Here is a 12,909-nt window from a genome sequence, read left to right as displayed (position 1 = left end):
TGAAGGCAGGCTGCTGGTGGACTCATTCATAAGAAATTGCTGCAGTTCTGAAAGGTAATTCCTTTTTTTTTAAATGTATTATATAGTTCTGCTCTGCTCTTAAAATTCTCCTCTGAGATGATTTTGTTGCATTATGTGTTCCAGGTATGCCTTTGTTATTCTTTAGCATTAATCTCTGAGAGAAAGAGATACTGTGTCTTGCTTTTCCTTCTCATGTATTCCTCCCTCTCGGCTCCCTCCATACATTCTAAATCTGGCAAGCATGTTTCCTTGTACCTGTGCTCTCATTCTGTATTTCCTAGTTCTGTATCATAGTTTTGCTGAATTTCATTCCTATTTGGACAAGGAAAAAGTGTAAAACTGAATTTTTCTTAAAGATATCATGTACATGTATTTGTATATTGTAAAAAATTGTCATACCCTCTCATGATGTTTCTAAGTCTTTTCTCAAGACGGATCGTAATATGTGTGGCATGTGTAGACTAAAGCATCTCAAGGCATTTATTTTTAATACTTTGAAAACCAGATGTCTTTATATCTTTTTTTCTTAATTAAAACTAAATTTTGAAATTAATTCCTTAGGGGTTTGGGATATGATTGTGCATAATTTAATAACATCAGCTTCTGCCTTGGAGAGAAGTTGGGGAAGGGAAACTTGGAAATCTGGACTCAATGTTAGGTTAGGATAATAGAAAAATTCAGGTTGGGAGAGACCTTAGGAGGTCACTTAGTCCAATCTCCTGCTTTAAGCCGGATGAACTATGAGGACAGACCAGGTTACTTAAGTCTTTATCTAATTTAGTCTTGAAAACCTCCAAGGATGGAGGCTGCACAACCTCTCTGGGCCACTTGTTTCACAGCATGACTGTCCTAATTGTGAACATAAATTCATTTTGAACCTCTCTGCAAGAACCTGCTTTTCTGCTGAATTGCTTATAGTTAATACGTGCCCTACATTTCAGTGTGATTTTCTGTTTTCATTCTCGTGGACTGCTGCCATCTGCCAAAACTGCCTGCAGATAATGTATGTTGCGCTCTAGTACTGTTTTGCTTCCTGGTTGTCATCTTCACTGTTGTTCCAAAATAGATCTGGTGATTTTAACTGATGCTGGACTGTTGCAGCAGAGGAGTGGGAGGGAAGTGGTATACAATTAGCTTGTCTTGTAGGCACTGTTTGTTACAGAAGATTTAAGGGGAAAATATAGTTTTGATAACCAAGCCACACCAGAATCACAATAGCTTTATTACTTTGCTTTGTAAAATAATATTCAATTGCTTTTCAACACATTGTTCAATGAAATCTCAAAGAATTAACTGAAATCTCCCAAGACATGGTTCATACTATCTGTCTACAGAGCTACAGCCTGAAGATCAGATCTATAGAATTAAAGGAGCTCTGAATTATTTGTCCTTGGATAGCTCTTTACTGAGAAACTGTAACTTCTGTCAGAGGAAGGGAGGTTTTTTTATGATGGAAAGAAAGTCTTTTCTTGCTCTTGCTATACACTGTTTTAGATAGCTTCTTTGTTTTCCTGTGGTTCTTCAGATACTGTTACTCCCAAAGAGGAAGCAGAGAGTCTTCATTGATACGCATGGGGGTATCTGTCTTCTGGACGAAAACAAACAGAAGCAGTTGTGAGCAAAACAAGAAGAAAAAAGCGGGGAAACTAAACAGTTACAGACTCCGCTACGTGCATAACCCCGAGGCTAGGTCTCAAACCAGGAGCCCAGCAGCACTTGCGTAAATGGTCCTTTGCCATTCCTCCCCACCTTCTCGCAGCTGAGCGGTTTAATGTTTCCCTTGGTGATCTGGCCGTGGTGCTGAATGGTGTCTGGTGGCGGTTCCAGGGACCTCCCAGGTGGTGTTCTCGAGCACCATGCTCCTTCAAGCCCATCTGGGATGCTTTTGAGTTGTTTTACTTCCAGTGTTTGAAACGATGCTGTTTGAAGTTACTTGACTAGAAACAACGGGAACAAAAATGTCAGGAAACCAAGCTTTTCACCTCTGCATTACTAGTTAAATATCAATCCGGCGTAGAAGCAAACAGAAGACTTTCCTGTCTCTTGGCTACTGTGTAAGTGATGCAATATATCTGGACTAACACAATCCTGTTTCTGGTTTAACCAAAAATCAAATAAAATGTCAGAATGCTGAAAGAAGTGTTGCCGTCAGTAACTTTTGGCATCTTCACTGGAAATTGGAGGAGAGAAGTCCATGGCAGACTAGACTGCAAAAATTTTGGGTCCAGTAGTAATATTGTGGATGAAGATCCTTTCTCCTTGTTTGTTTTGGTTTGGGGGGCTTGTTTGTTTGTTTATTTGTTTACCTTAACAGGTAAATAGAAAAATTAATTAGAGTATCTTTCACTATATTCCTGCTCACTGTAATTTATTTTGATGCAAAAAAATCTTTATTCCTTTCCCCAGGTGCTCCATTGCAACCTAAGATATGATTCCCTCCTTTCAGCAGTTGGAGACCATTGTTCTAAGAGTAGGGTACTCTTTATGACTGAAATCCTATCCTGAAATTCAAATCACTTAGCATTTTCACTATCTATAAATCAGACACACGAGTCATATTAACTAACTACCTCAAACTGTCCAAGATCTACAGCCATAATCAAGTTGCTTTGCGTGCATGTGCACTGGTTTACTACGATTTAATGTACACGCTGAGCTTAAAGGTTTAACACTTTATACGTGATGGTGTCAGTGCACTTTGCAAGAATGAAGTGTTTAAATTCAGCAGTACCCAAGGCATCATGTTTGTGTGTGTTACAGATTGTGAAAGGAGATAAAAAGGTGAAACGGTGTCCTAAAAATGATGTTAAATCTGGAGAAGCATATAGGAACAGTATCCCAGATTTCTTTAATTTCCAGCTTGAGGCTTTTACTATGAATTTTTCACTTGATAACGTCAAGCCCTGAGCATCTTACTGTCTCACTGCCTTGAGGGCACTTTCAGGCAATAAAAATCTTTTGACTCTTACAAGATACCAAATTATCCCAAGAAGGGAAAGCGTTTTAAAGATCTCGGTGATGACAACAGAACTCCAGTCCACATGAAGCAACTACAAGCTGAGAAAAAAACCCCAACGTTTCCACATACGTCTAGTGGCTGACTTATGGTCAATAACATGGTCTAACCGCATCCTTATGGACTGCAACTTTGTTTTTCGTATCTTAAATAACGACACTACAGCACAATTTATATAGTTGCATTTAAGCTCCCTCTAGTGGCTTGGTTTAAAAATGACCTTTTCTACCAATGCGATCACAGAGCTTAAAAAAGAAAAACGGGTCCGAACTACAAATACCAGCAGCTCTCAGCACAGCTGAGAGGACCCAGGACACACCTCTCAATGTTATTCTAGCAAAAATTTCTACAGTTTTTTTATTTTTCATCTATAGCTATACAAGCCCACGGGAAACAAAGCATTTTGAAACATTATCCCTGGATTTGGTGGTTTTTTTGGCTGCTATTTTTTATTTTTTTATTTTATTTTTTTTTAATCTGGTGGGTGGCCCTTTCTACCTCATAGCAGAGTGACAGTTAAAGAAGGACCCAGACCTTTAATCTTGTTTTGCAGGGGATTTAGCAGAAAGCAGCTGCAACAGCCTGGAAATTACCATGGAAAAAATCCTGAAAACGGAACTGAAAACTTCTGTTCTGAAGGCATTTGGAAGCTCGGGAGGAGGATACATCAGCCACGGCCAAGGTTATGAAACAGACAGTGGACGAGTATTTGTTAAAATCAACCACAAACCTCAGGTTAATGCTAGCAGATATTTAACTATTAATTAATATTGCATGGAGAGAGCTTTTTATTTGAAAAGCACCTGATTGTTAATGATTTAGAGTTCTACATTTTTAGGCTGCCTTGATTATTCCAGTTTTCCTCTCAGTTTTCTTTTAAAAGCTGTAGTCTGTTTTATATCAAGTATTAACCCAGCAGCTTTGGTTAATGCAAAATGGGGTGTAATGCAATGTGATAACCCTCACCAACAGGAATTGGCATTGCAATATGTAAAAAGGAGGCTAAGTACAAAGCTGTTACTGTATTACTTAGAGTTTGGAAAAGCCTAAAGCTGAATTTGCATTCGCTGCATTCCTTTTCATGTTTCAGCTGGGAGGACAGAATAGTGGGAGGGAGGAAACAGTGCTAGTGCTAAAACTCATATATTATTTTTAAAGCTACAGAGACTTTAAACTTCCCCATTCCTTTTTGTGTTTCTAGCACTAAGTTTTTTTGCAATTTTTCAGGCCAAGCTCTTGATTTTTCTATTACCAAATGCATAGTCAATTGCTTTTTGTAACACCATCAGAAATTTGCTTTATCAATATCAAAAACATCCTAAAACTGCTGTGAAGAGCAGCATCTTTACTTCAGAAATACAGGGTACAGGCTCAATATTTGTACTGTCGTCTCCATCTGGTGGCCATTGACCTGCATGGAAAGGAGAACCAGTTTAAGGATTCAACCTTTTACTTCATTTAGTAGTGGTCAACGGTGGTTTTGAAGGAGGAGGTCTTGGGTATTATCCTCAGAGATACTGTTACGTCTGAGTAGTTTGGTATCTCCACAAGCAGCTGGAAATCACTGTGAAATCTGATGTGTTCTACTATCCTGAAATGAATCTGGGGAAGAAAGAAGTTAGAATTAAGGTATTCAAGTCTCATTGTGTGGACTGAACCCTTGCTGCAGCTACATTCTTTTATCAGGATGAATTAACTCCTTGTAACTTTGAAAACAAGGCTATTTTTTCCAAAGTACTTGTTGCAGACATCCATAGTTTAGCCTAAGGATATTCTTATTCTTTGACAGGCTAGAACGATGTTTGAGGGGGAGATGGCAAGTTTGGAAGCTATTCAGAAAACAAATATTGTGAGAGTGCCTCAGCCTATTAAAGTAATTGACCTACCTGAAGGAGGAGCAATGTTTGTCATGGAGTACCTAAAGATGAAGCACCTCAAAAAGTATGTCTGTCATGTGTTTTGGAGCATATTTTCTTATATCTTACGGTCAGTCAGAAAACTTAATGTGAAGAACCTCTCTGTTCTCTCAGAGACAGAGCTTGTATCTGTCAAGATCTGCGTTCGTGTGAGTGTCTGTGTTCATATTAAAAAAAATATATACGTGTATCTGTATGTGCGTGTATACACTCCTTCCCTGTATTTTGCTCTTCCCTGACCCTCTACGTGCAGTAGAAATGGCACGCTGTTGCTAGCCTAGAGCTTTATATGCTGGTCCACATGTGCTGAGATGCTACTAAAGTGAATGTGATAATGGCTGAGTTTAGCCCATCTTTCCCTCATGAGATTTTTCATTTGAGTTTCTTTTCCCAGCCTACCAGTTTTCTTATGTCTTTGAAAGCTCTGCTTCTCTAAGTAGAATCTTCAAGTATGATTGAAGCAACTCAACAAGGTCAAAGGCACTAGGGTGAGGAAGAACTACATGGATAGATAACATGAAGTTCCATTTTGTCCATCAACCAACCTGAACATGGAGTTCAGGAGCCATAGGCTGCTGAACACGGGCTTTCGGGAGTTAACGGCTTCATTCGGGGCCTCTGTGGGAACACAGTAATGCCTATGGCTCTTCCGGCAGTTATTTGTCCAACTTGTCTATTTTTATTGGGAGAATAGTGGCACATGGGGAGGCTGTGGGGAATTCCACAGCCTCCCCAAACAGTACATTCCAATCCATCCCACTGTTCCTAGGAAAGATTTGGGGAATTGGGGATTTCCACAGCCTCTCCAAACAGTCCATTCCAATCCATCCCACTGTTCCTAGGAAAGATTTCGTAATGTCTAACCTCAGTCTTCCTGGTTGCAAATTTAAACCCATTATTTTTACGCATTTTGGGCATGGAGAAGAATTAGTTTCCGTCGTTGCAGTTCCTGCTCAGATATCTTTGCAATATTTTAACTGTTTTTTAATTGTCTATCTCCCGCATTAAGCAACCTCAACTCAATCCTTGCTTAAGGCTTCTTTTTAGACTCACCGTTGTTATTGCTGTTCAACTGATCTCAAAGTGTGGGGCCCAAAAGCAGATACCATGTTCTATTCTCTGCTTATTACTGTGGAGCTGATGAGGATTACTTGATCCTCCTGCACTTTATGCTCCTGTTTATACAACCTTCTGTTCTGTTTACCTTTCTTGCAAGAGCATTGGCTTACATTCATTTCATTATCTGTTACAAGGTGTTTCTTCAGAGTTGTTGTCTAGTCATTTGCTCCCTGTTACGTACTTGTGAAATTGGCTAAGGTTCCATATTTGCCAAAAACATACTTGGTCATGTTTAATTGAGATTTTTTTTTTCCTGTAATATTTCACTCACTTGTTTCAGTTTAATTTTGTTTTTTTTAATCCTACAGATATTCTTCAAAGCTCGGAGAGCAGATAGCAGATCTTCATCTTTATAACCAGAAACTTGGAGAGAAATTGAGAAAGGAGGGAAGCACAATTGGTAGAGTATTGATAACATGTACTAAACCAAAAATGAAATAACTCATTTGGCTGTGGTTACAGTATTGCGTTATAATTTTAATGATAATTAAAGTGAATACTGGGACACTGTTTCATGAGATATGTCCCTCCTGTCCCTATGCCACACTTCTCAAATGTACATAATATATGCAGGAGCTCTAATTACTATTATTATTTTTAACATATCATTTTAACCTTGACTAAACTAAATTAATTTAAATCTTCATTTTATATATATACTTTGTGGCATAAAATTATGCAGATACTCAAAGTTAGTAAGAAAAAGTGCTAATATTTGATAGTTAGAGCTTTCAATGTTTTGTAAGTCAAAAGAAAATTTGGACTAGTTGTCTTTTTCAGTGTCAGTTAAAACTTTCAGCCTCATGTACCATCAGTCTCTCAAAATGTTCTTGACCTTACAGACATCCTCTGTACTGCTCGTTTAGATAATTAACTTATTACAGAACGTGGTCCCATATAATTAGGTTCCCCTTTAAAAATGTTAGGGATTACATTTTTTAACTCAAATATGTAGCAAAATATACAATTGCTGCTCCTTGAAGACAACTGTAATTCAGCAGTGTAAGGTCATGATCCGGTTTCTATTGACTTCAATTAAAACACCTTCCATCATTCTTTGGAAAGTGGATTAAGGTGTAAATGAAAAAAAAAAAAAAAGAAGCTATACAAAGAGTTGTTCTTTTAGAGTTGTTAGTATTAAATCTGAACCACTAGTCTGTATCTGTCTTTCCCACGCCTTCAGAGATGGACCAGGTTCGACTCTTAGTGGTGGACATATTAAAATCATTATTTTTGAGTGAAGGCCAAATTACTGGCAGGTCACAAGTAATCTATGAATCAAAAGAAAAGTCACTAGCTGTGACTAATTGTACCTCCATTTCCATTCAGTATCTTCAAGTTTAAGAGCATTCTTTCCCTCTTTAGAGAGGGTTGTGACCATGAAATAGGTGTAACTTCTTGCTTGCCATTATTTTGTATGCCTGCTCTCTGAAATTGAGTTCTGTGTTTGCAAACTTTAATATGTAATGACCTTAAAACACCCAATATTTATTTTGTTTCTTAGGTAAAGGAGCAGCAGGTCACTCTGACTCTCAGTATGTGGATAAGTTTGGATTCCATACAGCCACTTGCTGTGGTTATATACCGCAGGTATGTTCCATGCCTGTGAAAGCTAACATGTACTCATATAGTTCTATAAACTCCTTATGCAGAAGCTTGTTTTATTGGCCTTTGGCTTTATGATCACAGCCGTGCTTTCCCTGTTTCATTCTGACCTGGCAGTGAAGGGAATATGATGGCTTTTCAACATGTGTGGCTTGCTCTAACGCACATAGCAAGCAGACACAGCGGATCAAATAAGAACTTGAAATTATGTGGGTGGTTCTTTAGCTTGGTGATACTTAATAAAATAAGTATCCCTTCACAAACCATGTTTTTGGTTTTGTTTTTTCTAAACCTTTACTATATGGATCTCAAATGGCAAAATCCACTGCTTTCAGAGAGCCTCATCATGTAACACATCACATCAGACACTGGAAAGGGCTCCCAGAGATTAACTGGTCATTTGCTGGCTCTGCACATGGCAGAATTTCACTCTACTATTTAACTGAATGAACTTGCAGTATCTCAAACTCTTTGCTAAGTACAACTTTTCACCAAATTAGAAACACATTATCCAATAAAAATCAACAAATACTTTTGCGTTTTCAGAAAGATTTTGGAATATAATATGGAACAACTGAAATGATCTCACCAGAAACTCTCCCTCCTAAAATACATTAAGAAAATTTGAAAGAATGACAATAGTCAGAACCTCGCCTTTTATCTCACGTTAAAGAAAGCCACACCTACGCTTGGAAGATAGCATCACTCCCAAAAGAACAGTCAAAGAAATGTCTGATAACATTAGCGTGTAGATCTTACTAATGTTGTCTAGGCCGTTGTGTCAGCATTGAACATTTTAACTAATTAACTGTTAATTAGTCTTAATATCTAAGTACTACGAATACTATTTATATGCTAAAATTGTCTGTTCCAAACCTCTGTATCATATTTTCTAGGTGAATGAATGGCACAGTGATTGGCCTTCCTTCTTTATTCGTCACCGACTCCAAGCTCAACTGGATTTGATTGAAAGAGATTATGGAGACAGAGAAGCCAGAGAACTTTGGTCACAGCTAAAAGTATGAATCATGTCTAAAATCTGGTTTTTAGAATGTTAGCAGTAGAATTCTGGGGGTGTTTTATAAGAGATTTACATAGTTTTTAATGAACAGCAGTAACTGGAGTAGCTTCATAGCTGGTCCAACAACATTGTCAGCTGAAAAGAATTCATGTTGCTCTTTCAGTTTTTTTAATAGAAAGTGAAAATGAACCTGTAATTCAGCACGGACATGTATTTCTTAGAGTACAGCTAATAATAATAAGATGGTAAATCCTATCCAAGAATTTGATGTTACAAAATAGGTAAGATTCTCCTGCTTAGGCAGATTTTTTTTTTTTTTTTTTTTTTAATTTGTCCAGGCTCACATCTGAGACTGTAGTTCAGGTCACACTCTGTGCAGCACTTAGGAAACAACTGGGAATATATTCCTCTGCAAGCTCTACATCTCAAATTTGTTCCTGGTTAATTGGTACAGATGTTTACTGCTGCTGGTTTTGCCACTGAAACCTTTTAGTTTAAATTAAATTTATTTTATATTTCTTGTGCCAGACAATACTATCCATGTCTAGAAACAATACATTAATACTAGATGTTGACACTAGACTGTGAATGAAATGATTTGCTAAGCTCTGTCAAGAACAATGTATTACTAGCTTACAGTTTAGGTTTATGCTTGTAGCCATGAACTTCAAAAGCACTCCATGAGGACAGAAAACAGACAGCGTTTGACCAGCTTAGTCCCTTATATACCACAGTACTTTATTTTTAAATATTTTCTTCGAAACTTTTCAATTGTTATGTGTTTCTTCATGCTTTTTCAGGTAAAGATTCCTGAAATGTTCTGTGACGTAGAGATTGTTCCTGCTCTCCTGCATGGGGACCTGTGGGCAGGAAATGTGGCTGAAGACGACTCTGGGCCAATTATCTTTGACCCTGCTTGCTTCTATGGCCATTCAGAATTTGAATTGGCCATTGCGGGAATGTTTGGTGGATTTAGCAGCTGTTTTTTCTCTGCTTATCACAGTAAAATACCCAAAGCTCCAGGATTTGAGAAGCGAAACAAATTGTATCAGCTTTTTAATTACATAAACCACTGGAACCATTTTGGGACAGGGTACAGGGGATCTACCCTAAATGTAATGAGAAAACTTCTAAAGTAACCAGATAGGTTTGAGAAATTCTGACATAAGCTCCTAGTAATGAACAGCCCCTGCTTTGCAGAAGTAACACAAACTAAGAATTAATCTTGACAATAAAACACCTGACATGTAAAAGGCTTAGTACACTTTGGAGCCTCACTAAATGTTAAGAGTGATTGTGTAATTTTTAACATACACTTGTTCACTAGCACAGATTCCTACCCTGCTGAAGGAAGAGACTGCATGGTTTGTGAAGACTCCACTAGGTTGGAAGAGTAGTAGGACAGCCAGGCTAACCTGACTCTCTGTAGAGCGTCTCACTTCTTAGCTGCTGTGTTCCAGTTGTTTGCATCTTGCCACTTCTGCTTCTGCTCTATCAGCAGTTCATTATTGAGAGCTACTGTTGTGGCATTGTGGTGCTGGAAGTAGTAACTAGTTCCTTACCTCTCCTCTTTTTGTTCTGTTGTAGTTTTCTGTCTCTGGTTCCATCCTTTTTCCCATTTATATTTCTGTTGTCTTTCCTTTCCCATGTTAAGTGTCCTGATCCAAAATTTAAATCAGATTCTATGAATCTGAAAATGAAAACATTCTCTTTTTGATTTAAAGAGCAGACAAGGCCCTTTGGACTGCACTTGGCAAGCATATATAATTAATAGCATTTCTAATATTTATTTTAATTTAATGTAATTTACTTACGTGCTTTAGTTTTTCTCTTCCTATGAGAAATTAAATCACAGTGGTATTTGTTAAAAGGGGTATCTCTGTGGTTCCTTAGTAATTATCTGTATGCGCAGAAAGTGAGTTGTTACCACACAAGTTTAATAATAACATATAGTTTTACTATGATATTTTTAGTGTGCTATACTATGATAGTAACATATTTAAATAAATTTGTAAAAAGATAGCGAGAAGTGGGAGGGAGGCGTAGTGTTTTGATGACAAGAAAGCATCTGTTGGTTTGTGCTTGATGTATTTTCAATTTTATAAAATAATGTACAGTAGGGAAAGCTAGTCTGTTCTGCCACTGCTGGATTTTGGAAGGAACAGTGTCAAATTAGATGACTTTATAATGTTTTTTGATATTCCTAACTGCTTATTTTTACAGAAAACATAGGCAATGAGAACTGAGGGAGAAAACTGTGCAACAATACAATTTGAGCCCGAGTACATTAACAAATCCATACTTTTTAATGAAAGAAAGTGGTAAAGAAAGTAAATGTAGGTGCAGTCCAACAAATGCTTATCTGAATCAGAAAATTTGAGTAAGAATGGCTGCACTTACGTAAATACATAAGGCTTCAGAGGGTTGTCATGATTAATACCTAATATGTTACATTTAAAAATGCTCAAATACATCTAGACTTTTTTCAGCTTTAAATGGCCGTGCTCTAACATTTCATAAACTTTCAAGTTAGATGTTGTAATTTATGCTATTTAAAAAAAATGTATTTCATTCTCTGTAAATTTAATACAAATAGTTACAAATGTTTACTTCATTTGAATTTGGGCTACAATTAGGGGAAGTTGTAATGGTGCGGTTATAACCCTTAACAGAATTGTAACAGTGGAAAAGTGGAATATTAGAGTTCGAATACAGTTGAAATCATAGCTGAGAGCTGTAAGATCCAGGTCCAAGAAAACAGCAAAGTGCATGTGTACTAGTATTTGTTAATGTTAACAAAAATACACGTTTTACATTGGAAACTGCATGTGAACTTAAGATTTCTCCTTCTCAAATAAAATACTTGCCTTGCAGAAACTAGGCATTTGGTGTACCTGCATTTTGTGATTATGGTTTGTGTAAACAAATTTGAGCCTGAAGATAAGATATTTGAGTGTGGATGGAGTAGTTGGATACTGGGAAAGGTAAGTTACCTGTCCTAATGTCCTGACCAGAGTTAGGTGTCTGCCTGAGTTTCCTTTATGGAGCTAAACAAGTAGACGTTAAGGTGACCTATCTCACTTTGAGCACCCATTTCAGTTTGTCACTTGGCCTGATTCTTGGGAGTTTGTTAAGTAAAAAGACAGCCTGAGGTGACTTAGTCAATGTCTGCTTTAGACTCTGACTTCAGTTTTCTAGTGTTGGCGATGTGTCGAGAGAAGAGAAGGGGTGCTGTTAACTGGTACAAGACTGAGTAGCCAGGGGAAAGCGTGTGGGAAAGGAGCGGACGGAGACGTGGTGTGGCTTGAAAGATGGCAGAATACCTTCCGAGAATGCTGATGGGAAAGAATCTGGTATGAGAAACAGTAACTGCTGTGAGGGGGCAGCCGGTTCTTTGAGTCAGCCCCTTAGTTCCTCTTCTTTCTGTGGTTGTAGCTTTCGGGATTCAAACTTTGTTTCCAGAATTTTATGACATTTAGTTAATGAGTTATTATACTAACCATGTAATTCAATGCTGTGGTGTGGACGGGGTAAGAAATGGAGAAGGTAATGGATAATGGCATAATCCAGTTGCCTTCCACACAGCTTTTGCAACCTACGCACAATGATTTGAGAGGCAAATTCCGGACAGTTCTTCCTGGCGCGGGAGTTTCTGCGCTGGGCGGCCCAGCGGAAACGCGGCCGGAGCAGGGCAGAGCCCGAAGCGGGGCGCTTCCCAGCTCACTGAAGAACCGTAAACCACGGGCTCTCCGCTCCGGCAGATCAGAGGACTCGAAATAAACACCGGCACCCCTGTGCGTGCCCAGGAGTCACCGCCGCCTCCCCCGCCAGCCGTCCCCTCCGCCGCCCTGAGGCGAGGGGCGGCGCCCCGCGCGGGAGCGCAGCCGTCTCTGCACCCTTTCGTCCCGCGCGGCGCCCCGTAGCAGGGAGGCCGCGCCCGGCAGCGCGCGCGCGCGCGCGGGGCGGGCCTGGGCAGCGCAGCGGCGGTTGTCAGGGTAATGCGGGCGGGAACTCCCGGCTCCGGCCGCGGGGCTGTGAGGGCGTCACTCACCGTCTCCGGTGCTGTCGCCGGCGTCTTCGCCACCTCCGAGAGCAACCCGCTGTGTGGGACGGCTGGGGAGGCCGGGTAGGGCTGGGCCGGGCCGCCGCGCCTGCCGGGGAGGGGCGCGGTGGGCCGCATGGCGGCGGGCGGGGCCGGGCCGGGCCGGGCC

At 39.5% G+C, this 12,909-nt stretch overlaps 2 protein-coding genes and 1 long non-coding RNA gene across 6 annotated transcripts in view; 2 read left to right on the top strand and 1 right to left on the bottom strand.

Annotated features, from left to right (window-relative positions):
- Positions 1–1,220: 1,220 nt before the first annotated feature.
- LOC147598503 (uncharacterized) lies at positions 1,221–12,875 on the bottom strand. Its single transcript, XR_015260547.1, has 2 exons — positions 12,750–12,875; positions 1,221–1,958 (listed from the first exon to the last, which is right to left on the bottom strand). It is a non-coding gene; the product is annotated as an uncharacterized LOC147598503 (long non-coding RNA).
- FN3K (fructosamine 3 kinase) lies at positions 2,434–11,580 on the top strand. 2 transcript variants are annotated; one of them, XM_010125157.2, is made up of 7 exons: positions 2,434–2,491; positions 3,591–3,772; positions 4,827–4,978; positions 6,381–6,472; positions 7,577–7,662; positions 8,574–8,696; positions 9,499–11,580. In XM_010125157.2, the coding sequence occupies exons 2-7, from the start codon at positions 3,632–3,634 to the stop codon at positions 9,835–9,837; spliced, it is 933 nt and encodes a 310-aa protein (XP_010123459.1). In that variant the 5' UTR covers positions 2,434–2,491; positions 3,591–3,631; the 3' UTR covers positions 9,838–11,580. The 2 variants fall into 2 exon arrangements, with proteins under 2 accessions (XP_010123459.1, XP_086618343.1); XM_086762217.1 differs by lacking the exon at positions 2,434–2,491 and having other exon boundaries at positions 3,568–3,719.
- TBCD (tubulin folding cofactor D) overlaps positions 12,478–12,909 on the top strand; it is a 127,564-nt gene continuing 127,132 nt past the window's right edge. The window contains exon 1 of one of the 3 annotated variants that reach the window (XM_086762207.1): positions 12,478–12,492. The gene's annotated coding sequence lies outside the window, so the exon portion shown is untranslated. The other 2 variants (XM_086762206.1, XM_086762205.1) reach the window with 2 other exon arrangements.

The sequence above is a fragment of the Chlamydotis macqueenii genome, chromosome 18 (genome assembly GCF_036417535.1).
Source record: "Chlamydotis macqueenii isolate bChlMac1 chromosome 18, bChlMac1.mat, whole genome shotgun sequence".
NCBI lineage: Eukaryota > Metazoa > Chordata > Aves > Otidiformes > Otididae > Chlamydotis > Chlamydotis macqueenii.
The sequence above is the reverse complement of the archived record's forward strand: the minus strand, read 5'-3'. Positions and strand labels throughout refer to the sequence as shown.